Here is a 25,989-nt window from a genome sequence, read left to right as displayed (position 1 = left end):
TTATAAATGAGCTACAGCCCAAAGGCTGGGGAGAGTTCAGAATCTAGGGTCCAGAAATGGGGGGAGAGCTCAAAAGAAGAGCAGAGCTGGGTTGAGAGCTTCAGGAAGGGGAAGCTCCAGAAGAACGGAGCTGAGAGAGTTCGCTGGTGAGCAGTGGAGCCAGATCAGGCTGCTGGTGAAAGCAGGAGGCAGGAAGGCATTCGGGGGTTTGTCTGCTAACTTTCGCTAGACAGAGTGCTGTGGCCAAAGAGGAGTGAAGGCTGAGACCAACAGAGGGAGATCTAACAGTTGCTTATAGTAGTTTGGAGGGTTATAAAATCTAATATTGACAATACGTTATTGTACATCTTTGTGACACTATAAAGGAGAATGCCATTGTCCAGCAGTGCTGGAAGGAAAGAAGACACTGAATGTTTAATTAGTCTGCAGCTTTATTCCTAAGTGTCTGGGAGTACCCAGCAGATAGAATTGTACAGTGCAGATAATTCTATCATCATTTATATATACCCAGGGGGCTGCTGGCAGGCACCCCGCCCCCCTTACTGCTCCTGTTCCCCAGCCAACCCACTGTGCACCTACTCCCCAAATGAGGGTTAAGAGAGGACTGTAAAATAGGGGGTGCCCCTGCCATACCAGTCATAGGAGTCCTGAACTCCCCCCACCTCTTTTTCTACTCTTTTAAAGAATACCTCCTCTAAATCCTTTCCCACTCCATTCTATCTGATCACCATATTCATAACCTGTGTAGTACCTGCATTGGACATCTGCCCCAAGCTTACATAATAAGTTGTGACATCATTGCCTAACCTTTAGCTTTTTGCCCATTAAGCCCCCAGCCTGCTATGGGGAAGGTGAAAAAACCCACCTTACCTTGGCCAATCTGACGGTAAGGGAAAAATTCCTGCCCACCTCCATCCCCACTCCCCTTTGAAAAAGGAACCACTAGCATAACGCCCACGGTGGATTATGATGAAACCTGGTATTTTAACTACAGAGGGCAGGAGGATGAGTGCTGCTCAGCCTGATCCAAGTAAAAGAGAAGGCTTTTACTGCACAGATGTGGGTATGAATATCCCCCCCTCCCCCCACCCAAGTAACTGGAAGAGATGGGAAGGATGGGTTAAGGTACCCATGCTGATGTGCTATGGAGCTGCTGTAGCTGGTAACTCTGGTAAATCTCTAGTCCTTAAAGGGACAGCACATCTCTGGCAAGTTTAGACAAATGACCCAATCTCTTAATGTGAAGTGAGGTCTTTGTAAGTATAATAATGTGTTTTTCATTCAGTATGGAAACAATGCACATTCAGCATCTCTTGTGCTGACTATTTTAATGAAACAGTTTTCATGCAACTTTAGCATAAAGTAAAGTCCCCATAATCACAGTTACAATTTGTACATTAATTTAGGATTCTTATTTTTTCGTTGTAGCCTTGTTCTCTATAAACATATTACTGTTTACATGATTCATTTTACAGGTTCTGTTTTTTTTGGAAGCATACAAAACTTGAAACATGATGTAATACCTTACTGTTACAGCTCTTGTGGCAAGAGGAAGTGTTAAGGTTATACGGTGCACTTAAAAAAACAAATAAAACTAACCAAACTTGTGGTTGAAAGATTGAAATTTAGCTATATTGAATTGAATGTGTTTGAAAATTAGAACAAGAACTTTGATTATTGTGGCTGTACTTCATGCATATCATTTAATATTATGTTTTACTTTTGTTTAGCTTTGTCTCATCTTCTATCATTGTGACAAGTATCGAAATACTCATGATGATTATTTAATCTTAATTCCATGAGTAGAAGTATATGAAATTTATACTAAGGTATTTTGAAAAGATCATTAAATGTATAATACAAATTTTTTATTTAATCAAATTTATTATAGAGGAAGAAACTCACCCAGTGGATCTGAGTTCTTTGTCAAGCAAATTATTACCTGGCTTCACTACACTGGGCTTTAAAGATGAACGAAGAAACAAAGGTAAATCTGTAGAAAGAAAATAGCTTAACTTTAGTGTAAGTGCTTGATCAAACTATAGAAAGCAAATAATTCCAGGTTATTCTGTCTCCACATTTCTGGTACAGTTAGCTATTTTTATAAATTATAGTATTTGTATTTGCAACTGAATGCAAATGTTAATTATCAAAACAAAAAGCAAACATAATGAAAAATAACAGTATTAAAATACTATGTTGATTTCATACTGTTCAGTTGAATGTAACCTCTGCAATAGAAGTTTTTTTCTAAAGTTGCATACGTTTGGAAGTTTTCTTGGGAATAAAATATGTTTTCTTCTTCAAGTAGTGTCCCTATGAGTGCTCCACTGTAGGTGTGTCTGCTGATCGAAGAACTTTAGTAGCACAGAGTATATCCCCACAATCATGTCATACCCCTTTACTATCAAGTGAGGGATCAGATAGTGATCCAGATGGGGTTTAACAGTACTCCTCTCGAGATCCATATGAGACCCACGATCAGCAGTGTCTGGAAATATAGCAGCAGGTGGCACCACCACTATCTTGGTATGGCCACCCATGGACACCTCCACCAGGCCATATGCTGCCATACTGGGACCCCTGAGTGGGACAGAAACAGCCTGCCTTGCAAGCGCCAAGCATCGCCTAACAACCCTCCAGGCACTCTTCCTCATCCGCAGCATTGAGGGCCTCAGAGCCTCGAGAAACTAAGGAGCAAGAAGAGGACACAGAGGATGAGATAACAACACTTGAAGCCATATCTTCCTCTTCCCAGATGAAGAGGTCATGCCTTCACCACCATCCATGGCAGATGATTTCTGCCTGTTTAAGAAGCTGATGAAAAGAGTAGTGGATACCTTCCACATGCCATTGGAGGAAGTCAGGTCAACGACATGCACCACCAGCTCATCAACATCCTCCACTCTTAGTCCTACTTGAAAATTGCCCTCCCAATCAACGAAGCGATCTTAGACCCGGCTAAAACAATATGGCAAACCCCAGCAATGGTAGCCCCAATGTGCAAGAAGGTAGACAAGAAATATTATGTCCCCACAAAGGAATCAGAGTTCCTTTTCTCTGACCCACCATGCAATTCCATTGTGGTGGATGCACTGAAGTCTCGTGGCCGATAACATAATTCCAGGGGAACACCCTATGACAGAGACTGGAAGTGCCTCGATCTCTTTGATAGGAAGCCTTATTCCTCATCCACCTTACAGTTTCATTGCCAGTAACCAGACAGGACAAAATACGACTACATGGATTACAGTAAGTTACATGACTTTATTGACAAGTTGTTGCAGAGTTCTCGGGAATCCTTTTAAGGCCATCATTCAGGAGGGACAACTGGTGACAAAAACATTGTTGCAGTTGGCTCTTGACACCACCCGCACAGCTTCTAGGTCCATCTCCATGGCTGTGGTGATGAGACTGGTGTCATGGCTCCACCTGACGGGATTCCCAAAGGAGGTGCGGACTATAGTGGAGGACATCCCCTTTGAGGGTGTGAAACTCTTCTCTGAGAAGACTGACTCCCTTCTTCACATCTTGAAGGATTCCAGGGTCACCCTCAGGTTACTGGGAATCTACACACCGGGGAAAAAGAGATGTTTTAGCCCCCAATCCCAGCACAGGCCCTATTTATCTCAATTCCCATCACAGCGCCACTATGAGCCCCAAAGGAAAAAGGGAAGATTTACTAAATGTGTAAACCTTCTTGTTCTCAATCTTCATCCCTTCCCCTGCCCCTAAACACCACTTTTGACAGGCAGATTGTGGTGCTGCAACACCACTCCACACTACTGTCTGTGACCATGCACCCATTTGGCAGCATTCCACAGTGCCTGGGAGCACACAACATTGGACACATGGATCTTAGAGATTAGATAGTCCATCCACTTCACCTTTCCACCCCCCTCCACAATACCCTTCCCTGTCCCTCTTCAGGGACCCTTCACGCGAAAGTCTACTGTGTCAAGAAATATATTGACTCCTCCAGTTAGTAGTTATATAACCAGTACCTCAGTATCTAGGAGGCAAGGGGTTCTTTTCTTGTTACTTCCTAATATCCTAAAAGAAGGCAGGTTGGAGACTTATTCCGGAGCTCAGAGCTCTCAACAAGTTTGTCAAGGCTCAGAAATTCAAGATTGTCACTTTATTGTCTATCATTCCATCACTGGAACAGAAAGATTGGTCTTTGGTCCTCGACCTACAGGACACCTGCTTTCATATTTCAATGCCACCAGCTCTCAGATGGTTTCTCAGATTTACTCTAGGACATGACCATTACAGAGTCCTCCCCTTCAGACTTTCATCAACCCCAGAGTATTTTTCTAAGTTCTCTGTGTGGTAACTGCTCATCAACACTTACAAGGAATAATGATCTACTCTTACCTGGACAATTGTTTCCTCAGAGCCCGGTTGCTCCAGGAGGCTCATTGAGCCACTAATGCCACAATAAACTGGTTCACAGAACTGGGCCTTCAGATCGGCACCCAAAAGTCAACCCTCAAGGCCAGCCTAGACACACTACAAGCCAAAGCCTTCCTACCTCAAGACAGGTTCCTATCCCTGGTCTCACTCATAGCTCAATGCAGTCCTCAAATACCATCCACACTCTTGCCTGCAACTCCTGAGGCATATGGCGGCAAGCATAGTTGTGATATCACACACCAGACTCCATATGCGATGCCCAGAACTATGGTTCAGTTTCTTTTACAGACCGAAAAGAGACAGTCTGGACAACCTCCTGTCACTACCTACCAGGATCAAAAACTTCCTCGACCTGCGGAGAGATATCCCTACACATCCACCTCCTAGAGTTGAGAGCAGTCTGGAATGCCAGTGCCCATATCCTTCCACGGATAGCAGGATCACATACGAAAATCCTAACAGACAACATAGCCTATATGAACTACATCAACTGCCAGGGAGGGACCAGGTCACCCTCTCTATGCACAGAAGCAATGGAACTGGTGCATCTCTCATAACGTCACCTTGTCCACAGCTTACCTTCTAGGTACGCAGAACTTGATACTGGACAAGCTTAGTTGCAAATTCCCACACAACCATGAGCGGGAGATGTACCTGTCAGTACTTCATGACTTGTTCATATGGTGGGGAATACCATCCACAGACCTGTTAGCCATTTACAGAACAAGATGGGACAGCACTCTCTGGGCCATGCACTTCTTTTCCCCTGGGACCAGGACCCTTTTTTACACCTTCCCTCTGTTTCCTCTTCTGCTGAAGGTCCTTCTAAAGGTGAAGAGGGACAGAGCTCACATAATCCGGATTGCTCTTACTTGGCCAAGGCAGACCTGGTACCCTTACCTGATGCCGCTCGCAGTGTGCTCATTGATCTCCCTTCTGACTGCTCCTCACCTCCTCTCACAGGACAAAGGGCAAACCATATATCCCAACTTGGGGATTCTCTGCATCCAAACATGGCTCTCATGTGGTTCCAGCACCTAGAAAGCTCATGCTCAAGGGAAGTACAAGAAGTTCTATTACACAGCATTCTTCCCAGACAAGATTACACTCAGACTGCATCCGAAGTTCATTCTTAAGGTAATCTCCTCTTTTCATATGAATCAGTCAATCTGCCTTCCTATCTTCTACCCCAAGCCTCACCAAGACAAAAGGGAGGCCATGCTGCATACCCTACGGATCTCCTAACATCTAATATTCTACTCGATAGGACAAGAGCCTTCAGGAAGTCCTCTAGACTATTCCTCTCTATGGCAGAAAGCTCTAAGGGCTCAGCAATATCAGCCCAAAGACTCTCCAAGTGGGTCTCGAATTCAATTAGTGCTACCAAATTCAGAACATGATCCCTCCAGACTTGATACGTACATGTTCCACAGGATCGATCTCCTCATCTGTCACTGTCCTTGAGGATGTCCCTATCTGAGAGATCTGCAGAGCGGCTGACAGTCCACACCTTCGCAGGTCCACACCTGTCAGTGAGCGGCTGTCAGTGCACACCTTCGCAGAACGCTATGTGATCACTGGGGACTGTGCCTCTGATGCCATCTTCAGCTCCACAGTGCTGTCATCTGTAACTGACCCGACTCCAAAGCCCCTGCCCTCCAGAAGTACTGCTTGGGAGTCACCTATGGTGGAGTATCCATAGGGACCCTACTAGAAGAAGTAGTAGTCACTCACTTCGTGTAGTTATGATGATTCTTTGAGTCGTGTGTCCCTGTGGGTGCTCCACAATCTGCCTTCCTCCCCTCTATTTCTGAGTTCTCATTTATGACTCGGCAGTAGAGAAGGAACTGAGGATGGTTAGCCCGCACGCTGGCTAGCCTCGTGGCAAGGCACAAGGAGAGACAGTGCATGCACGAGCCCAACAAACACTGCTACCAAAATTCTCCAATCAGCAGTGCAGGGATGCAGACACACCTACAGTGGAGCATCCATAGGAACACGAATCTTGAAGAATCATCATTACTGCACCAAGTGAATAACTTTTTTCTGATGATTTGGCAATTAGTATTGCTTGGATAAAACGTACTGATGCTGAAAAAATGTCTACTGGTCTGCCAAAATGTTAAGCCCCAGCAGGTCATAGGAGATTGGATTTAACATTTCAGTGTCACTTTATTAAATCTGTCGTGAAGTGGGGGTGGTTCATTGTTTGTTATTTAAAGTTAATTTTGTAAAACTTGTCAATAGTTTTCAGTCTGCCATGATTTGGCAACTAACACTTCATAATACTTTGTTTTCTTGCTGAAGTCTGGAATTGAAGTTGTGATTGTCAAATAAAAATATTGGTTTCAGCTAAATCATATTGGAATTAAATTAGCAAAAGAAAGCAAGGTGGTCAACAGAATGTGTTTTTTAGGTGGTATATTTTATGAATGGCCAGTTCTAAATATAAATGTTTTAGCCCTGTGGATAACAATAAATGTCTTGCTTTCTAGTGGCATAATCGTGATATTTTTTTTCCCAGTGGTTCACAAAAATCAAACTTTAAAATAGTCTCACTGGTTCTGTGGTCTTGCAGTGTTCTTTTGGCATTGGTATAGGTCAGAACTTGATATAAAAGAAATGGACCTTGGACCAGTGTAGCATCCTGTACCTTCTTCAGGAAGGAAACAGGATTTTCTTTCTTTCCAGATGAGCTTTTACACTCAAGATAACTTCCTATCTTTTTCTCCTTTTTTTCATTCTAGTCACATTTCTTACAAGTGCTAGTACAGCACTTTCAATGCAAAACAACTCTATCTTTCATGATCTGAAATCAGATGAAATGGAACTGCTATATTCAGCATATGGTGATGAAACTGGGATACAGTGTGCCTTAAGGTAAGCATTTCTTTAACAGGGAAATCTAAGCCTGTCTTATTTCCTTTGTGAAAAGAGGAAAAGAGATTTTTCCTTAGATTAGCTGAGATAATATTTCATCATGCTTTTTCATGGCAAATTACAGAGAGACAATGCAGACTAATGGGCCAAGCATAGATGAAGTAGGAGCCCAGAACTCCTGGATTTCTAATAACTGCTCCAAAACTGGCTTACTGTGCAACTTTGAGCAAACCTCTCTGCCTAAATTTTCCCAAGTTTAAAGTGGTGGTATAATTTATTAACCTACATTACAAGGCTGTTACAAGGCCTGCTTACTTAAGGGTTGACCACACTTTGAAGTTGTAAAGTGATAAAGATTGTTAAAGTTTGCTAGTTTGGGTGCTGAAATAAAAGGCTTTACAGGGTCAAACTGGCAGGTATTTCTGTGACAGAAATAATGGGGTCTAGAAATTATTTTTCAATGAACAAATATTTAAAGTTCTAACAGCAGTTTGTACTAAAGGTTGGTAAATCCTGTGTAGCTAGAGAGAAGCGTCTAACATCCAGAGATAAGGGCAAAATTTCCAAGCCCGGGGTGTGAATAATGCCTGGCATATCTATTCTGTGGTAGTACATGTGATCTTGCAAAGTAATGGTATAATTCATTATATAAATATCACTGTTCTTTCTTTCTTCTATTACTAGAAAAGTATATAGAAAAAAATATAGAAAATATGTTCTGTGTCAGTTTTGCGTATTTTTTTAATGAAGCCAAATGTAAAATATTTAGATCTTGCATGTTGCTTTCAGACCTGTTCAGGTTTCTGATGCTGTTACAGCAAACTACAATTTTTTTATCTTTGATAAACTCATATGTCAAGTTTGTACAGTCTGCGTGGGAAGCAGTGGCAAAGCCATCACTTTCTGGAGAGGGAAGCTGCTACTTTCCATTAAACTGTCAATCCTTTTAAAAGCCACAAGCTTCATCTTAGTAAATGCAACCGTTTTGAGTTTCTGATTAAATATTCCTTATCTTCATTTCCTTTAGCTTACAGGAATTTGTGAAAGATTCTGGAAGTTACAGTAAGAAAATAGTGGATGATCTTCTGGATCAGATTACTGGTGGTGATCATTCCAAAACCATTTATCAGCTAAAGCAGGTGGGTCCCGGTTATGCAGAAGTGAAGTTAATCAAACAGTTTAATCAGCATAAGGATGGTCCTATTCTCATCCCTAAGCATTCACTTCTAGGTATCATTAAAAGGTGTCTAATTTATCAGGAAATGTTTTAGCTGTTTTAAACACACAATATTTTGTGGAAAAATTAGTTATTCATAATGTTAAAACAGTATAAGGAACTGTTTGGAAAGCAAATTACCATGTTAATGCTGGGCTCTGTATTACCAGGGTTACTAACATGTCCATTTTTAAGTAACCTGAAACATCTAAAGAAATTGCAGCTGTCTTCCAAATACACCATATTTGGAGATCACTTCTTCCTTTGTGTGCATACAGCATTAATAAGAAGTAACAGTCACACAGCCATGACAAAACAGTCTAACAAGGAATTGCAAAATAGTTTCCTCTAAAAACCACTCCGCTTTCAAGAATTGCCCATGTGGATGCAGTGTTCTAAGAGAGACACACCTTTAGTGTGCAAGCACAGATGTTTCCAGCAAGCAGCATTTATTGAAATCCTCCTCTCTCCTACTCCTAGCACAGGATCTGAGGTTATTGACCAAACTAAGTGCGCATTTCTTTATTAGTCTGTAAAGAGCTAATTTCTGAACACAGCATCTAATCAATTCCAAAATTTCACACAACTTTCTGGGTGTCAGTGGGCAGAACCCTGTTGATTTTGGTGAAAACCAGAACAGGGAAATAGGGGATCATACAGAGCCCCTGGCAAGGGGATAGAAAAATGGGGGACCCTGGCATGGGGGGTACACAGAGCCTCCTGGCCTGAGGAGGGCTGTGTGTGTGTGGCAGGGAGACAACGTCCCTGAACTAGAGGGAGGGTAGCACACAGGGAGCTTTTTTGCAGGGTGGGGCAGGGGGAATGGAGGAATGTAAGGAGCCCCTAGTATGGGCAATGAGTTTGGCCTACAGAAGTAATAAAGTGTGAGACCCTCTACTGAACAGAGTGTGTGGCTTCAAATACCCTTCAGTTTCTGCCTGGCCACAGAAAACCAGTGCTGTTTTCTCAGTGCTTCCCTGGTTATTTCTCTCTCTCTCTCTCTTTTCCCACCTCCACCCCCTTTTGTGCTCATTTGGGCATTGTTTTTCTCTATAGTTTATATATTGTACTCTTGGGGGAATTCTGCGCCAAAAATTAAAAATTATGTGCACAGTATTTTAAAATCCTGCATATTTTATTTCTCAGAATAACAGTAAATAATCCCATCAGTTTCATTCAGGGTGCATTGGATTTAAATCAGTAGTCAGGAAGACTCAATTTAATCACGGATTTCTACATAAAAGTGCATTCTTGTTGGTTGTTATAACCAGGGCCGGCTTCAGGCACCAACGCAGGAAGCAGGTGCTTCGGGCGGCCAATGGAAAGGGGCGGTATGTCCGGGTCTTGGGTGACAATTCAGTGGTGAGTTGCTTAGTCCTTCTCGGAGAGAAGGATCCACTGCCAAATTGCTGTCGAAGAATGAAGCGGTGTGGTAGAGCAGCCACTGAAGTGCCGCCAATCGTGGCTCCCCTCCCGCCCCCCTTTTCGCTGCTTGGGGCGCAAAAAACCTGGAGCTCGCCCTGATTATAACCTTAATACATATTCTTCACAACTCAGAGATAGATGTAGGTTTCATTTTTAGAAAGTACACACTATACATATTTAAAGTGATTTCTTTTGACAACTTTTCAGTTTAGTTTTATAGCTATACCAGAAAATGAATGAATGTTTGGTTATTTCATTTACCAAAGGTAGTTGAAGCAGATATTTAGGAAGTCACTGGGAGGTGAGCTACCTCCAATTCAGCAAGTTAATCATTAATATTTGGAGGATTTTCTTGCCATGCTGTATTAGGAGGAGAACATCACCAAACAGATATTTAAATTGTTTTATTTAACTAAAACAACAATGTTACGTATTCTGGATTTTTTTTCTTCAGTTGCAAACATAATATTTTAACAAAACAAGCATATGAATTTTTGAATTTAGTTAAACAGTCAAGTTTTTTTAAAAGAAGGTTTGTTTTTGTTAAATTGTTTTTAACTAAAATAGTTAATGAAATATTAAAAAAAAAAATCAACTGTGTGAGCCAGGTCAACATGAGAAATTTAAAATATTGGCTTCTGCAGCTAACTCAGTTGTCTTCCCTTTCATTTTCCTGTTTGTTTGTAATCTGGAAAAGAAAAACAAGCTTTCCTGCTTTTTCAGGCCCCAAACTATTTCTCAATTTGGAATGAATTAGTCCAAAGGAAGAAAATATTCTTTCTACACTGCAGAAGAAGCTACTGCTGTTAGAAGTGAGATTATCACTTAGTCTCTGAATCCACGTGCTTAAGTGTCTTCAAGCAGTTCACTGGTGTGACTTTCTTTAAAACATCATCAGCAAACATATATTTCTTGAATGGTTCACCCTTAGCTCTGAAGTTTATTATAGTTGGCATTATGGAGGGATGATTGCTGGATGTTCATGTCATAGCCAACTCCTCTTCTCTTCTTCAACAGTTAAGGTTTGACCCTGGTACCAAGTATTGAGAATATTTGCAAGAAAATGAGCTGGAGATGGTGCTTGTCCCATTTGGTTTTTTAATGCTCAAAATTTAACTCTGTCATTGCATATTTCTCTTTTTAAGATCTCACTAACTTCCTGCAAAATGTCAACAGCATCAGCAATAAAACAGCTGTTTCCCTACATTTTGTTCAAGGCTACAGAAATAGGCTTCAGGGTACTCAGCATGTGTTCAACATTTCTCTTAAGCCCAATGTTGAAAACTTTGGCTGTGACAGGGGCATCTATTTTTTTACGATTTTGTTCACAAACTGTCATCAGATTAGGCCAGTTCTTGCTATAGTGCTCAAAACAGTCCACTACTGAGTTTGCTTGTTTCTTCCCACTTTTTTCAGAGCAGCTGCTGCAAAGTGGTTGTTACAGAAATATTTTGCAGTTTCAACAACATTAGCCTTTACTTCTGGAATGCTGAAGTCTTTGGCTAGGAGGTGCATCAAATGAGCACTGCAACTGTATGTTATTAGCTTGGAACTCTCTTCTAAATAATTTCTTCTCATCTTGGATTCATTTGCCGCATTGTCTGTGACCAAGCTGTGTACTGGACATTTGAATTTTTTTTCACAGTTTGTTAAAGCTTTATTGCTACTTCTTGTAAGCATTCCGCTGTGTCTGCATTTCCTGATGTATCAGTTGTTTCTGTAAGAAAGACATTCCCTTCTTCTGTTGTCACACAAGCACATACAACAGAGTCATTGTGGACATTGTTTCACCCATCAAGATGCTGGTTAACAATTTTACCCTCTAGACCTTTTGCACACAGCTCAATTTCTCTTTCATACACTTTATCCAGCAATTTGTCTGTGACGTCTGCTCTGTTGGGTGGACTATATCCTGGTCTTAATGACTGAACCATGTTAATGAAGTGGGGTTCTCAATCATACAGAAAGGAGAGAGTGTTGCATAAACAAACCGGGCAATTTTTTTATCAATTATCTTGTTTTGTAATCTGCTGCTTCTTTATCACAAACTTCTCTATGGTTGTTTCTGGATGACTGAGGTTTTTTTTTTCTTTTTGCTACAGGTGATAGACTGTGGTTATGTTACATACATGATGTGACTGAAACACTATCATTGGCAGATAATTCTGAAACTGTAGACAATGATGTTGATCTTGAAGGTGGATAGTCTTCAGAATCCTATATGTTGAGGATGGTTTCTCCAAAACAAAATAATTCAGTGCAGTTATTTAATTATTATTACCATACTGCTCATTTAGTATTACTCATTGCATTCACTGACACTCAGTACTACTTTAAAAGTGAAATTGTAAAAGGAAGATCTGCCTATTTCAGCTATTTATTTTTTTATCACAACTGCATCTAAAATGCATCTGCATCCATAAAGTAACTACACCTCTACCCCAATATAATGCTGTCCTCTGGAGCCAAAAAATCTTAACCGCGTTATAGGTGAAACCACTTTATATCAAACTCACTTTGATCCACTGGATTGTGCAGCCTTGCCCCCCATAGCACTTCTTTACTGCTTTATATCCGAATTTGCATTATATCGGGGTAGAGGTGTACTATATTTTTTGTTAAACATGAGAATTTAAGAATAGTCCAGAAGAAAGACAGGCAGTCCTTAAGAAAGACGTATGTAATGAAAAAGTTTACCAACCTGAATATCCTGCACGTTCAGACAAATTCTTTTAATCATCTTCAACGCAGCTTCCTCCTGAGAAGGAACACTTCTCATGATGTTGTTTCATTTAGGCAAACAGGCCTTGTATTGCTTTGTTGCACTGTTTGCATTTTGCATGCATGCCTGTCTTATTCCCAAACTGGGTCTCTTTTACGGCCTGCTGCCATTATAGGGTTTCCCTTCTGGTGAGAGAATGGTATGGTAGATCTCAAATCAATGAAGGCTACACTCAGAAAGACCTCAAGACTTCTGGAATATGCTGCTCAAACAGTTTCACTTTTGTTTCTACTCCATGTCCCTCCCTTCTCATATTTATCTCCAGACTTCTTCTTGTCCAGATCTATTCCGACCCCAACAATCTTCTATTCATTGAACTTTTTGAAACGTCACACTTTTAGAGAGAGGTAAGGGACTGACTGTGTGTACACAAATTTGCAGAAGGACAATAGGGTTGAGGTCTGTTATTTCTCACCTCTATATATTTATTTATTTATTTAAAAATATTTTACTGTTAATAAGCATGTTATCTCTGGAGACACAAATCCACAGTTTGAGAACTGCAAAACTAAGCATCTCTGATGGTATCTTCTAGACGGAGCACTGAGTCCCGTTGGGTAGACGGAAAGATTAACCTAAATAATCTATAGAGAAACCCCTGAAACCCCATAAAATTGGGTCCTTAATCCATGAACTATTGAAACTCATTTACAAAATTTTTCTTAAACATTACATGAATATATTGTCTCATACTGTAGAATTAGAATTTATAATCCCTATTCCATGATGAGATATCTTTGAGCTATAATGTATGTTAATTAAAACTATCTTTAGATATGTTTTTTCCTCAAAAAGCATTTTATCAAAAAAATCCAATTCTGTTTTTATTTTATTTTTTAAATCATTGATTTTTATCCACCCTGGCTTCAGTTATTTTGATAATTAATTTCAAAATGCCTGTCAGCAAGTATGTCTCTAACCATATAGACAACAAAAAAGTTTCCCCCAGGAGGAGAGAGTTAAAGAAACCCCTACGACAACGAGTTCCTGTTTCTCTGTTATGCTTTTGTTGGGCCCTTAATCTGGGTGAGCACATCTGGGGGGGAGGAGAGAGAAGGGGGGCAACTCTGCCCCTCCATTCTCTCTCTCACACACACGCGCGCGCCCAAGGATAGAGAGAGATACAGCCAGATGTTGGATCCTGGGCTCCTTCCTTCAGGACATGCTCTGGATCCACGTGGGTAATCCTCTCAAAGAACCATAATTACAAAAAACAGAACTTTTTTTCTTGGGCTTTCTGCCAATATATGACATAGGAATCTTTTTGTATATCTTTGTGTTATTTATTCTAGAAAACTATTATGAAAAGTTAGTACATCGCTACCTCGATATGTCACCTGATATAACACGAATTTGGATATAATGCGGAAAAGCAGTGCTCGGGGGGAGGGAGGGTTGCGCACTCCAATGGGGCAAAGCAAGTTCAATATAACTCGGTTTCACCTATAACGTGGTACGATTTTTTGGCTCCCAAGGACAGCGTTATATCAAGGTAGAGGTGTATATTTATATACCGTGATTTCCAGGAGGGAGAAAATACAAATATTTTTAAAAATTAGCTTCTGAAACAATCTTTTTAAAGCAAAGCTGACCAGAAATGTTTTCTCTACATATAAAAAGAAACTGTTCAATATACGCCTTTAAAAGTCCTTTTGAGCTATTAACGTGTACGTCAAGTTGAAATCTTGTTGCAAATTAGAATGGCTTAAACCCGTATTCTTAATGGTCAGTTTACATTATAAATACAGTTCAACTATGTTGGTGCCGGTGGATTCAGCTTTAATACTACTAAATATCTTTAAATATTGTAATATAATAGTCTGTTGTAGCTATTGTGCATTACAGAAGAAGGAAGTTTTTTCAAGTTTAGCACTAGAGAAGTCAGATGCTGATTTATTATTGGATAAAATGTAAATACATATGAAAGTGGTATATTGGGAGGAGAAATGGTATAAAAAGAATTTAGTCATAATTAAACTAAATGACAAATTGTTAAGCACCCAGATGCTATGGCAAGTATGTGAAAAATGTTTGTTAAAACTACTTAATCCGCATTTTGTGTAAAGGGTTTAGAAATACTTAATATTGTACACCAAAATCTCTGCTTGTGCTGAATATAATTTTTAACTTTGTTTGCAGAGGAGAAACATTCCAATGAAACCACCAGATGAAGTTAAAGTAAGTTATACTGAGATACAGGTAAAAAACGGTGTTCCCTCTACTTTTTCCCACACATGTGAGGAATGAATTTTATGTGCACCAATATGGAGGTGATGTGAGACACACGTCCTTCATAGTATCAGAGGGGTAGCCGTGTTTGTCTGGATCTGTAAAAGCAGCAAAGAATCCTGTGGCACCTTATAGACTAACAGACGTTTTGGAGCGTGAGCTTTCATGGATGAACACCCACTTCGTCAGACGCAGGTCCTGCGTCTGACGAAGTGGGTATTCACCCACGAAAGCTCACGCTCCAAAACGTCTGTTAGTCTATAAGGTGCCACAGGATTCTCTGTCCTTCATAGTGGTGCACATAACAAAATTCATGTGGTGGGGTGAGGCCGAGGGGTTCAAAGGATTGGGGTGCAGGAGTGTGAGGTCTCTGGTGCGGATGCAGGCTCTGGGGTGGGGCCGGGAATGAGGGGCTTAGGGCTGGGGCAGAGAGTTGGGGGGTGAGGGCTCTGAGGTGGGGCCAGGGATGAGGGGCTCAGGGCTGGAGCAGAGGGTTGGAGTGCAGGGGTCCGGGCTCTGGGGTGGGGCTGGGAATGAGAAGTTTGGGGTGCAGGAGGGTGCTCCTGGGCTATGACGGGGAGAAAGGACTCCTCCCAGCTCTCTCCCCACAGCAGCATCTAGGCTGTGGGGACGAGGCGCCTCTCCCCACCATGTCAGTTCCAGGGCTGGGGCCACAGTATAGGCACCCTTTCCCTGGCCACGGCAGGCCGGGGGAGGGTCACTGCGGCAGGTCCAGGCTGGGGCTGGGGTCGGGCCACCCCTCCACTGGCCACAGCAGGTCCAAGGCTGAGTTGCGGCTGGGGGAAGGGCACCCCAGCTGCGGCAGGTCCGGGCTGGATTGGGGTTTGGGGAGGGACACCCTCCCCTGGCTTCGGCAGGTCCCAGGCAGGCAGGCACCCTGAGCACCTGCGCGACAATAAATAAGCTGCTTCGCAGCTTACAGGGAACTTAACTAAAAAACGTTTATTGGAAGAATATTTAGTAGGGTCTTTAGAACAGTTATTTCCAACCTGTAATTTAGAAAAGTGCTTAGTGGAATATTCCACTGTCTTCCAAAATTCATTGTTTGATTTGTTCAGCTGTATATTTATTATACAGCACGCTAGAAAGGTAAAGTGTGTTTTGTGAGGAGGAGCTATTTTGTGTGTGTGTGGCGCTTATTAGAACAATGTTGAAGCGTGTCAATTTTAAAAAATTGCACCTACCAAAGAAATCACAAAATGCTAGAATTTTATGTGGGGGCACAAGTCCAGACCCATGTGAAGTTATTGACTATTTGATGGAATCCTCGAGAAGCAGAATGCTAAATTGTAAAGTGTTAACAACTCGATTCTGATTTGGTGATTTAGGTTCTGCCAGTTCTCATAAAGGAAGAACACAGATTGCGCAATACCTGCCCAGATTCCTCCAAACAGATTATGGTAAGATTACATTTCCCTTTTTCAGATTTTATATGGGCAGAAAAGAGTGCAGCTGAGTACTCTATCCATGCAGCTGAGTACTCTGCTCCATGCCTCGCTTTTGTGTGTGTGTGTGAGCATGAATGTTTTTGTTTAGGGGATTTAAATGTATTATTTATATTATATTCTAGGTATTTGCAAATAAGAAAATCCAAACCCCTTCAATGCGGGAGAATTTTGATTGGTTTTATTTCAGTCATATCTTACAATTCTGACTTTTTACTTTTTAATTCAGATTTATGGCATCTGAAATTGCTATAAAAATAATGCAATAAATAACATCCAAACTTATATCATGCTTAGGTAATTTACATTCCATAAGCACCAATCTTTTTGAGTGAAAGATTGTTGGTCTGCGCACTTAAATCTTGGTGGTCTGCCACTGATTAATATTAAAGTTTCCATCCCTTTATAGCAATGAAAACATGTACATATTTTAGCTTTCACGCTGTAGATCATAATTTTTTTTTTAAAAAAATTATTGTGGAAATACTGAATATGGTTGGTGGATTAGAGAACATAGTCTTTACCAGATAAATGCAATATGAACATAAGCTCCAAATCTTGAATTTGATACACTATCATCTGCTGAAAAGTGTGCTGAACTTTTAATACATTAATTTGCATTGTGGGTTATCTAAACTACATAGGAGGTTATATAGGATATCTCCAAAAATTTGCACAAAACCCTGTAATATCTTTTGGCTCTTTTTGATTGATTGCACTATACATGGGAGAATCAGATGTGGACTTGTGTGTGTGTGTGTCTCAGATTATATGATTTTATATATAAAATTCCCATACCTTCTGTGATGTCCAGATGCTGAAACTGCTTTGGGCTCAGTACTCCTGTTGGCCTGAAGTCAGTGGAAGTTCTTCCCAGAGAGCAGCTTTAGAATCAAGCCTTGCGACACTGTACTTAACTTCTTCTGACAGTGTGGGTTGTGCATGGGCTGCAGTAAAGTGGGAACTGAATTATTTTAGCTTTTGAAAACTTAGAACAGTCAAAAAGATCAATGGAACAGAAATTGCTCTAATGTATTAGTTTCTAATGGATTGATGTAATTCTTTGTGCTTTCCAAACAAATGCCTACGTGTATTTTCCTTTTTTTAAAAATCAACATTGGCTGCCCAACACTCATGACGAGATACATGCTAGCTTTGCTTGAGCTAGCATGCTTAAAAAATAGCAGTGTGGCTGCAGCAGCAGCCCAACCCCCTCGGTACGTACTTGGGTGGCTAGTTAAAGCTGCTGCCTGTATGCCCACGACCACACAGCTATTTTTAGCATGCTAGGTTGAGCAGAGCTAGCACGTCTGTCTGCACATTCGGGGGAACACGTTCCCAGCTGCATTGTAGACGTACCCATGCTGACAACAAGTATTGCTATATTCCTTGGCAGTCAGCACTGAAGGACATTGCTAAGGATTTCATTTGAGGGTAATAGTTTCTGTAATCAGTTTTAGAATGTACTTGTGATCACTCAGTATAATTCATACAAGTGCTGCCTGTTCGTTAGATTTACAAAATTAATGTTGAAATGGCTGTCTTGAAATGCTGTGTGCCCATGATTCCCATAGTAGGTGAAACATTACATCCTGAGAGCTTTCTGGATAGAAACGTTCATTGGGGCTCCACTCCTTTTCCTTTCATCTCCCTTGTGAGGATGCAGAAGGAACTCTCATGGCTGATCCACTGTATACAATGCCATAAAGATAAGGTGATGTGCTTAGAAGCCCAAGTTCTTATCAAAAGTGGTTTCTCATAGACTCATAGGTCAGAAGGGACCAATATGATCATCTAGTCTGACCTCCTGCACAAGGCAGGCCACAAAACCCTACCCATACACATTTATAACAACCCCGAACCCATGACTGAGTTATTGAAATCCATACTCCATACACATTTTATACAATCCGAATCTCCATAGACTGGTTATTGAAATATAATCTCAAATTAGACACCTTGAAAGACCTCAACCTACAGGAGATCCACCACAAGCACCCATGCCCCACGCTGCATGAGAGGAAGGCAACCTCCAGGCGCCAAATCCTGACCAAATCCATCCTGGAGGAAAAGATTTCCTTCACTGACCCCAAATATGCATCAGCTAAACCCCTGAGGCATGCAGTGGGACAAGACTCACAGCCACCACCAAGGAAAAGAATTGGAACCTACTGCAGTTATTACCTGATCAAATTCCTCCACATCAACATGCCACCCTTCACAGACCTATGATGAGCAGACTTTAGTTCTCGATAAATCAAGTCAAATTGTCCCAAATTAAAACTGATCCATCAATAAAAATCCCCTCATATAAGCTTATCAAATACGCATAGTCTTGAGGAAGCCAGATAAGCGTCTTGTATTGCCCTCACCCACGACTTCCCGTCGGAAGACTGTATCCAGAATTCACTCCCCTAATGGTTAGAAACGCTTCATCTAATTTCGAAGTACTAAGACTCACTAAAACTCCAATTGTGGACCAACATTCGCTCTCGTCAATATCATCTAGGTGAGCTAGAAGGCTTAAATAATTCTCTCCCCTCCCCTAATTAAGGTTCATATATGTTTTTTCCCCTCCTGATGATAAATTATATAGAGCAAGCATATCCCCGCCGGAGCTTTCTTTAGGGCCCAGCTAAACAACCAAGCTCTTTAAGTCTCCTTTCATAAGGCAATTTCCATTCTCGATCATCTCATGCCCACGTCCTCGGACCCTGTTCCAGTGCTTGAATTCATCCTTCTTAAACATGGGACACCAGAATGCTACACGAATATCCAGGTGGGTTCACCAAGCGCCGTATATAAGCGGGCATAACACTCCTCCTCCGTGCTGAAAATAACCATAAAAAGGATGGGATTTCGTACCATGAGGTCTATCTAAAAGCATTCTGCTTTCCTCTATTTAACAGCCAAGTATCAGCAATTGCGGACATCGATAAGGCAGTCTCCTATCGAGAGCGCAAGTACTCGGGCCAGGGTGCCTTCTCCTCCGACGCGTCGTTTAACTGCGTAGGAGCGGTCCGCCAGAGACCATAATCTAAAATGCGTATTATTAATGGCGGCTAGAGTGCATGACGCTTGCACTTTTCACTATTATATTCATCCATTACTATTTACTCCAGGGTAATGAAAGATGCAAAGGTGGTCCAAGATCTTACTGAATAGTTATTCCCGGTCCCCTGTCTCCGTGTTAAGTCAACTATACCCCCAGCTTCGTGTCAAGTCTGGTAAACTGTTATTAACACATGGTCTCCTGTGCTCTTGTGCCAAGAGTCACAGTAAATTAATAGGCATTTAAATATGAAGATCGTAATCCCCACTAAAACCGATCTGAGGGCGATATCTGAACACGTCTAGAGTATACTCAGCGTCCTTTTTAAACATACTTGGGCTTCGAATCCATTAATTTTTTAATCGGTAAGTGCTTCTGCGGATCATAAGATAAAAAGCCTCTTTTTTCCCTTTACGCATTTGCGTTGAGATATGAAATCTTTCAGTGAAGCTGGGTGGTTAGATTTTTTTAAATTATAATTAGTGGGAATTGTTATAGATCTGAGCGAATAGGAGGAAGAGAGATATTTCTATTTTGTTCTAAGATGAGGCATTCGTCTTTCGCTCAAAAGACAGCTGGTAACTGAACATTCTTCACGCAACTGTCACGTAACTAGCAGCGCCGAACCGTCGCTGTATACTCACGTGGACCTCCTGCTTGCCCCTGGCCAAACTAGACCATCTACAACACAGGGAGAGGAGGTTGCGACGGATTTCTCATGCGACTGTAGGGCCTAAATTTCCGTTGCGCCGCGCAGCGTAGTGTCACCAGAATCGACATCTCGGTTGCCCGAGCGCGGTTGCAGAGTTTCCTCTGTGCGGTTCCGATCCACAATGGCTCCCTGTCCGACGCTTTAGTATACCAAGGGAGCAGTGCCACCGATTAGTACACAGGGTACATCACTGCGACGGTGTCGCCAAATCGGATCTCCTATAGCTTTGGGTTCTCTGCTCGGTGTCCCCATCCGGTTCCCTTAGTTTAGCCCTATGACCTCACTCCTGATCCTGTTTTTTTCATTCGTTGTCCCCCGGACTCACTTGGTATTCTAGACCTGTGGATCCTCCCCTTAGGCTGGGGGGGAGGTCCTTTAGAAGTGGGCGGGCTTCGCCCGCCCACCCCTGGGATGCCAATAGGCTATTTTTTACTAGGGTTCATTTGTTACCAGGGGAGTCTGACCTGTCTTCTGTGAATGTTTAAAAAATAGCTTTTAATTACTATTTGAACTGGACTAAGCCATTCTGTAGGACTCTTAGGTTGTTTATAGCACACAGGGGCAATGCAAGGTGGAAAAAACTGTCACCTTCAATAGTAACTTCAGTTGTCTGGGATGATTGATTGCCTGGAAACCACATTCCCTGCCCTTCTTCCCCATTATTTTGTAATGGGAGGGACAAGGTGGTAGTTGAGGCTGAACCCTGGGGATAGCCTCAGGTGAAAGAGTCATGGCAACACAAAGGGAGTGTGGCCAGAGCGGCCTGACAGTCCAGAAAGTGCTATGCTCATACATTAGTGCACACTTCTAGCGTGAGGATCCATGCAAGCAGTCACTTTGAAGAATCACACTTGCTGTGATAATTAGTCATTATCATCGTCTACAGTTCATTTGAGTCTTTTTCTTCTCTTTCCTGTATTTTTAATCAGGTTGGAGAATCAATTGGAGACAGTAACACTTCTGTTTTGGATTTTTTGTCTGTGAAACCATATTCAGATGTGTCTCTTGATATTTCCATGTTAAGTTCACTGGGTAAGTGATCTAATAATGTCATTTAAGGGTTTTGTGGTGGTTTAGCTGACCATTTAGCTGGGGTAATGCCATGGTTTGCTGAAGTGTTTGAGAAATTTTAAAAATTTAGTCTACATAGACAAAGTCTTAGTCAAGCACAGGAGATTCATCCAGCCTTGATCTTTCTTTTGTTTGGACATTTCTTCACCCCAGGCTGGTCCAGCTTCTTTTTTTATGAACCTTATCAACCAACATATATATACATACGTTAGAAGGTTTGGTTATTACATATTCATGCTGAGTTGAGTTCAGGAATGAATCTAAAGGACTTCCACGTAGTATAAAAAATACTTCAGTCTCTTGTAGGGAAATTGCATAGGGTGTAGGGATATAGTTCCTTGTAAGAATGGCTCGCAGCCATTCTTTTTTAAATGCTCCAGAAATATAAATATGAACATTACTGTGGACCACAAATGAAATATTTTGAAAGAATGACTGTAGAATCTCTTCTGACATATCATTGTCACTGAAACAAGTCCTGCTTATAATTTTAAGTTTCTGTTAATTAAATATATGAGAAGAGTCCCTGTGTTCCATAATTAAAAATGGGAGCAAGGCTGCAGAAGGCCAGAAAAGTAGACTGAATGCTTTCCTACAGACTATTGCTGTTTTTTCTATAGAAGATGCAACCTTTGGGAAAGCAATGACAAGTTCTGATTGTAACTGCTCCACGGACGTAAATATTTTTCTAGCAGTTTAACAACATAAACTCCTATTCTGACACAACTGTATTTCTTGCATAACTTAAATGAAGTTTTTTTTGTTGGTGGTGGTGGATTTTTGGGGTCTCTTAAGGCATCTGGATGTTAATCTTGCTGTCAAGTGCGGTAGTCCTAGAGTATCTACCAACTGTACAGAGATTTTGGTGTGTCACGTTTCTCATTTATAGGTGAAGTTGTCAGTGTCTAATGTATCAGTGCACAGTTTTACTAGAAGTGAGTGAGTTCGTTTTTTCCTATTTAACTTGTAACAGGAATCTCTCTGAAATCCTCAGATAAAAATAGAACACCCATTGCCTTATACTTTCAACAGGTTCAAAGTGTGACTTTCTTTAGCTTTAATTGTAAAATGAGTTTAACTGGGAAATGGTTCTTTTCTTTAAAATTAACCTCTTTTCTGACCATTCATTTGGCAATATGCTTAATCTGTACCTGTTGTTCATTTTGGTTATTTGGTGTTCCTAGGGAAAGTGAAGAAGGAGCTTGATCATGATGATAATCATTTACATTTGGATGAGACAACTAAACTATTGCAGGACCTTCACGAGGCTCAAACGGACAGAGTGGGATCCAGGCCTTCATCCAACCTCAGCTCCCTCTCCAACGCCTCTGAAAGAGATCAGCATCATCTAGGTAACGTTAACTGTACCTCAACAGTTGCAAGATCACTATTCTAATTTAAATTTCCTAATTATAGGACAAAAGAGAATCCCTTACAGAAAATGTATGTGCTACTTACATAAATTGCTATTTAAAGATTACTTAGATAAGACACAGTGTGCAGACTGCAATAGCTGTTTAATCCTAAAATGTCTATATTTATCTGAATATTAAAAGACTTATTAGCCTATGGATTCTTCAGGATTAAAAACAGTTTTTTTAATTCTGCTTACTCAAGTTTCAGATTAAGCATGAATGGAATGACCTATAAATCAAACTGATGTTTGAATAACATTCACAGCACCCCCTCAATTTTATGTCTTTGTGTAGACCTGTGTTGTTCACAGAAACAGCATTTTGACTCTCACTCACAAACTTAACTTTTTATGATAGCGTGTGTAGTATTAAAATAGATATATGAGGTTTTCAATTAAATGCATATAAGAAATTGACATTTTAGAATTGAAATGGAAGGGAATTATTATTTATTAATGAGATACATTAACCAAATCACCCTCAGATAAAGCAAAATATTTTTGTACGTAAAACAGAGAATCCGATTGTATGTAATGAAGTGAAATAATCAACCCTAAGTAAATACACATCAGTTTGTAAAATCCTCTAAGAGTAAAAAAAAAAAAAAAAAAAAAAAAGACTTGACAAGGCACTAACATAATTATATAAAACTGGAGGGCACTGACTATTTAAATAACTTGGTTACATCAAGTGCTAAATAATCAGAGCTGATGTTGTTTACTTCCTCAATGAAGCAAGGATAATCTTAAATGTATTGCATCTCCACTGCACATCATCAGCATATTATATGTACCTTTTTGTGATGTTTTATCAAACGTTCAAAATGTCATCTCTTATTGCCTCTGCTAGCAACAAAATAAACATAAGCCAGACAAGCATTCCTTTCAGCAGCGTGTCCCTCCACTGAGTTAAGCATTAGTCCATAGGAAATCCACTTCTGCTGGGACCCTGTAATAACTTCCCCATTGTTCATTTTAAAGGTCAGGAGGGTAAAACAGAGCTATATGCTGATACAGCATTTTAATACTTTTCTGCAGTTTTATTTAAGAGGATAAGTACCTTCCATGGATGATTTAATTACATCATTTTAGCAATTTAGAGTAATAAAACAGATGCAGATTTTTCAAAAGCACCTACGTTCTGATTTCATAAGTTAAGGAGTCTCTAGTCCCATTGACTTCGATGTGACTTATGCTTTTAAGAGACTAAATCACTTTTAAAAATAGAACTTAGGTACTTTTGAAAATATTACCCTAGGACAAGGAAGGCCAAACTAAGACCCGCGGGCTGGATCCAGCCCATGGGATTGTCAGCCCCACACCAGTCCTGGAAGCAGACGGCACCACATCCCTGTGGCCCCTGGGCAAGCGGGGGGGAGGGCGCGCAGAGGGCTCCATGTGCTGCCCTTGCCTGCAGGCACCATTATCCCACAGCCCCCATTGGCTGGGAACGGGGAGCCACAGCCAATGGGAGCTTTGAGGATGGTACCCGCAGGCAAAGGCAGCGTGTGGCGGAATCGCCTGCCCCACGCAACACCCAGGAGCCACTGCTGGACGTGCTGGCCACTTCCGGGAGCAAGGCAGGGCCAGGGCAGGCAGGGAGTTTGCCTTAGTGCTGTTGCCATCCCGGAGCCACTTGAGGGAGGTGCCAGGCCGGAGCCCACACCCTGAACCCCTCCTGTACCTCAAACCCTTGCCCTGAACCCCCTGCCCTGAGCACCCTCTTGCACCCCAGTTCCATTCATGGCCAAGCATACAATTTCTCCACCCAAATGTGGCCCTCAGGTCAAAAAGTTTGCCCACCCCGCTCTAGGACATGGAGGAAGGGTGGAAAGAACATATTAAATACCAATGTACCAATGCAGTTTTATATCTTTAAGGCTCACCTGCTAGATTTTTCTGTCTTACTAATTTTTTTTTCTTCTACTACAGGAAGTCCTTCTCATCTGAGTGTAGGAGAACAACAAGACATGGTACATGACCCCTATGAATTTCTTCAATCTCCTGAACCTGCAAATGCCACCAGTAATTAACGTGTACAATATTTTTGTTGTTGTTTTAATTGTGTAACATTTTTATAAAATTTTTGTCAAATGGCAGAAACCTCAATTTTGTCCTCTTTTCTGTGAGGACAGCTGTATAATAATACCATGCACATTTGTAAAATTTGCCTAGCCTAATGTATCATGTTGTCAGCACCACACTAAATATTGCCTTCATTTTTTTTTAAATATAGTGGTCAATAAGAATCTCAATAGGAGAAAACACAAATTGTATGTTATAGAACCACATTAGATAAGTAGGATGTGTGCAGTTCTTAATATATAGAACATCCTCAAGGAGGAATATTTATTTTTCAGCAATGGCACAACTTGCTGAATTGTGATCATTTTCATGTTCCCACTCCCCTTCCATCCTGTTCTGTAGAGAGGGGTTATGTTTCTCTGTGTCTTAAAATATAGTTTCTTAACACTCCAAAACCACTTAATTTGGAAACATAAAACGCTCTGTAGCTGTCATATCAAACAGCTCACTATAGGAGTTCTGCCCTGCAACTAAATGGAGATAAATGTATTGTGGTCCCTTTTATCCATGAACAGTATGGGGACCAAATACCTAGATTTTTTTTGTAAAGGTAATATGTATATTTACTTGAATGAAAATATACTGGACAAAAGGGTATGCTTTTATGTAATTAAGTTTTTGTAATTCAACACTGACATGATGGATTTTTTAACATTGATATTATGTGTAATCTAGATGAATGTTATGGATTTACAATATTTTGTAAATATTAATAAAAGTCATACAAAAAATCAACTTTTTTGAAGTTTGCCGATGTTTTGTTATTGCCAAAATGTAAGTTGCTTGCTTGTTCTTGCTAAACCTAACATATCATAAGTTGCTGGTCTGTATTACCTTATTGCTATAAAGGGCACATGACATTACATGACCATATTGCAAAGCTTAGTTGCACACAATGCTAGTTGGGAACGGTTTGAAAACAGTCAAGAAGCTTGGCAGACATTTGGGATTAGGAAGCAAAGTCCTTGGGATTTCCCAGTTGTGAGCTATGCAAGTGTGGTCTTGACTTTTGAGTCTCATGTTTATGGATATTTGTAAATAAACTTGCATTTGTACATTGTTCAAGATCAAATGTAATCAGTAACTTTGCTGGTGAGTATTTGCTTCAGGTTGGTAAGCTGTCTGTAAGCGAGGACTGGCAAATACTCACCAGCAACTAAACACCACACAACAAAAACACTAACCCAGGAACCAATCCCTGCAACAAACCCTGTTGCCAACTCTGTCCTCATACCCATTCA

At 40.9% G+C, this 25,989-nt stretch overlaps 1 protein-coding gene across 6 annotated transcripts in view; it reads left to right on the top strand.

Moving 5' to 3' along the window:
* BRD9 (bromodomain containing 9) overlaps positions 1–25,483 on the top strand; it is a 55,900-nt gene extending 30,417 nt beyond the window's left edge. For all 6 annotated transcript variants that reach the window (XM_032765532.2, XM_032765530.2, XM_032765531.2 and 3 more), the window contains exons 10-17: positions 1,892–1,987; positions 7,164–7,296; positions 8,324–8,435; positions 14,859–14,897; positions 16,298–16,369; positions 21,108–21,210; positions 22,434–22,601; positions 24,596–25,483. In XM_032765532.2, coding sequence (XP_032621423.1) covers positions 1,892–1,987; positions 7,164–7,296; positions 8,324–8,435; positions 14,859–14,897; positions 16,298–16,369; positions 21,108–21,210; positions 22,434–22,601; positions 24,596–24,696 — 824 coding nt within the window. In that variant the 3' untranslated portion in view covers positions 24,697–25,483. The remainder of the gene's footprint in view (positions 1–1,891; positions 1,988–7,163; positions 7,297–8,323; positions 8,436–14,858; positions 14,898–16,297; positions 16,370–21,107; positions 21,211–22,433; positions 22,602–24,595) is intronic.
* The last annotated feature ends 506 nt before the right edge of the window (positions 25,484–25,989 follow it).

The sequence above is a fragment of the Chelonoidis abingdonii genome, chromosome 2 (assembly GCF_003597395.2).
Source record: "Chelonoidis abingdonii isolate Lonesome George chromosome 2, CheloAbing_2.0, whole genome shotgun sequence".
Taxonomy (NCBI): domain Eukaryota; kingdom Metazoa; phylum Chordata; order Testudines; family Testudinidae; genus Chelonoidis; species Chelonoidis abingdonii.
The sequence above is the reverse complement of the archived record's forward strand: the minus strand, read 5'-3'. Positions and strand labels throughout refer to the sequence as shown.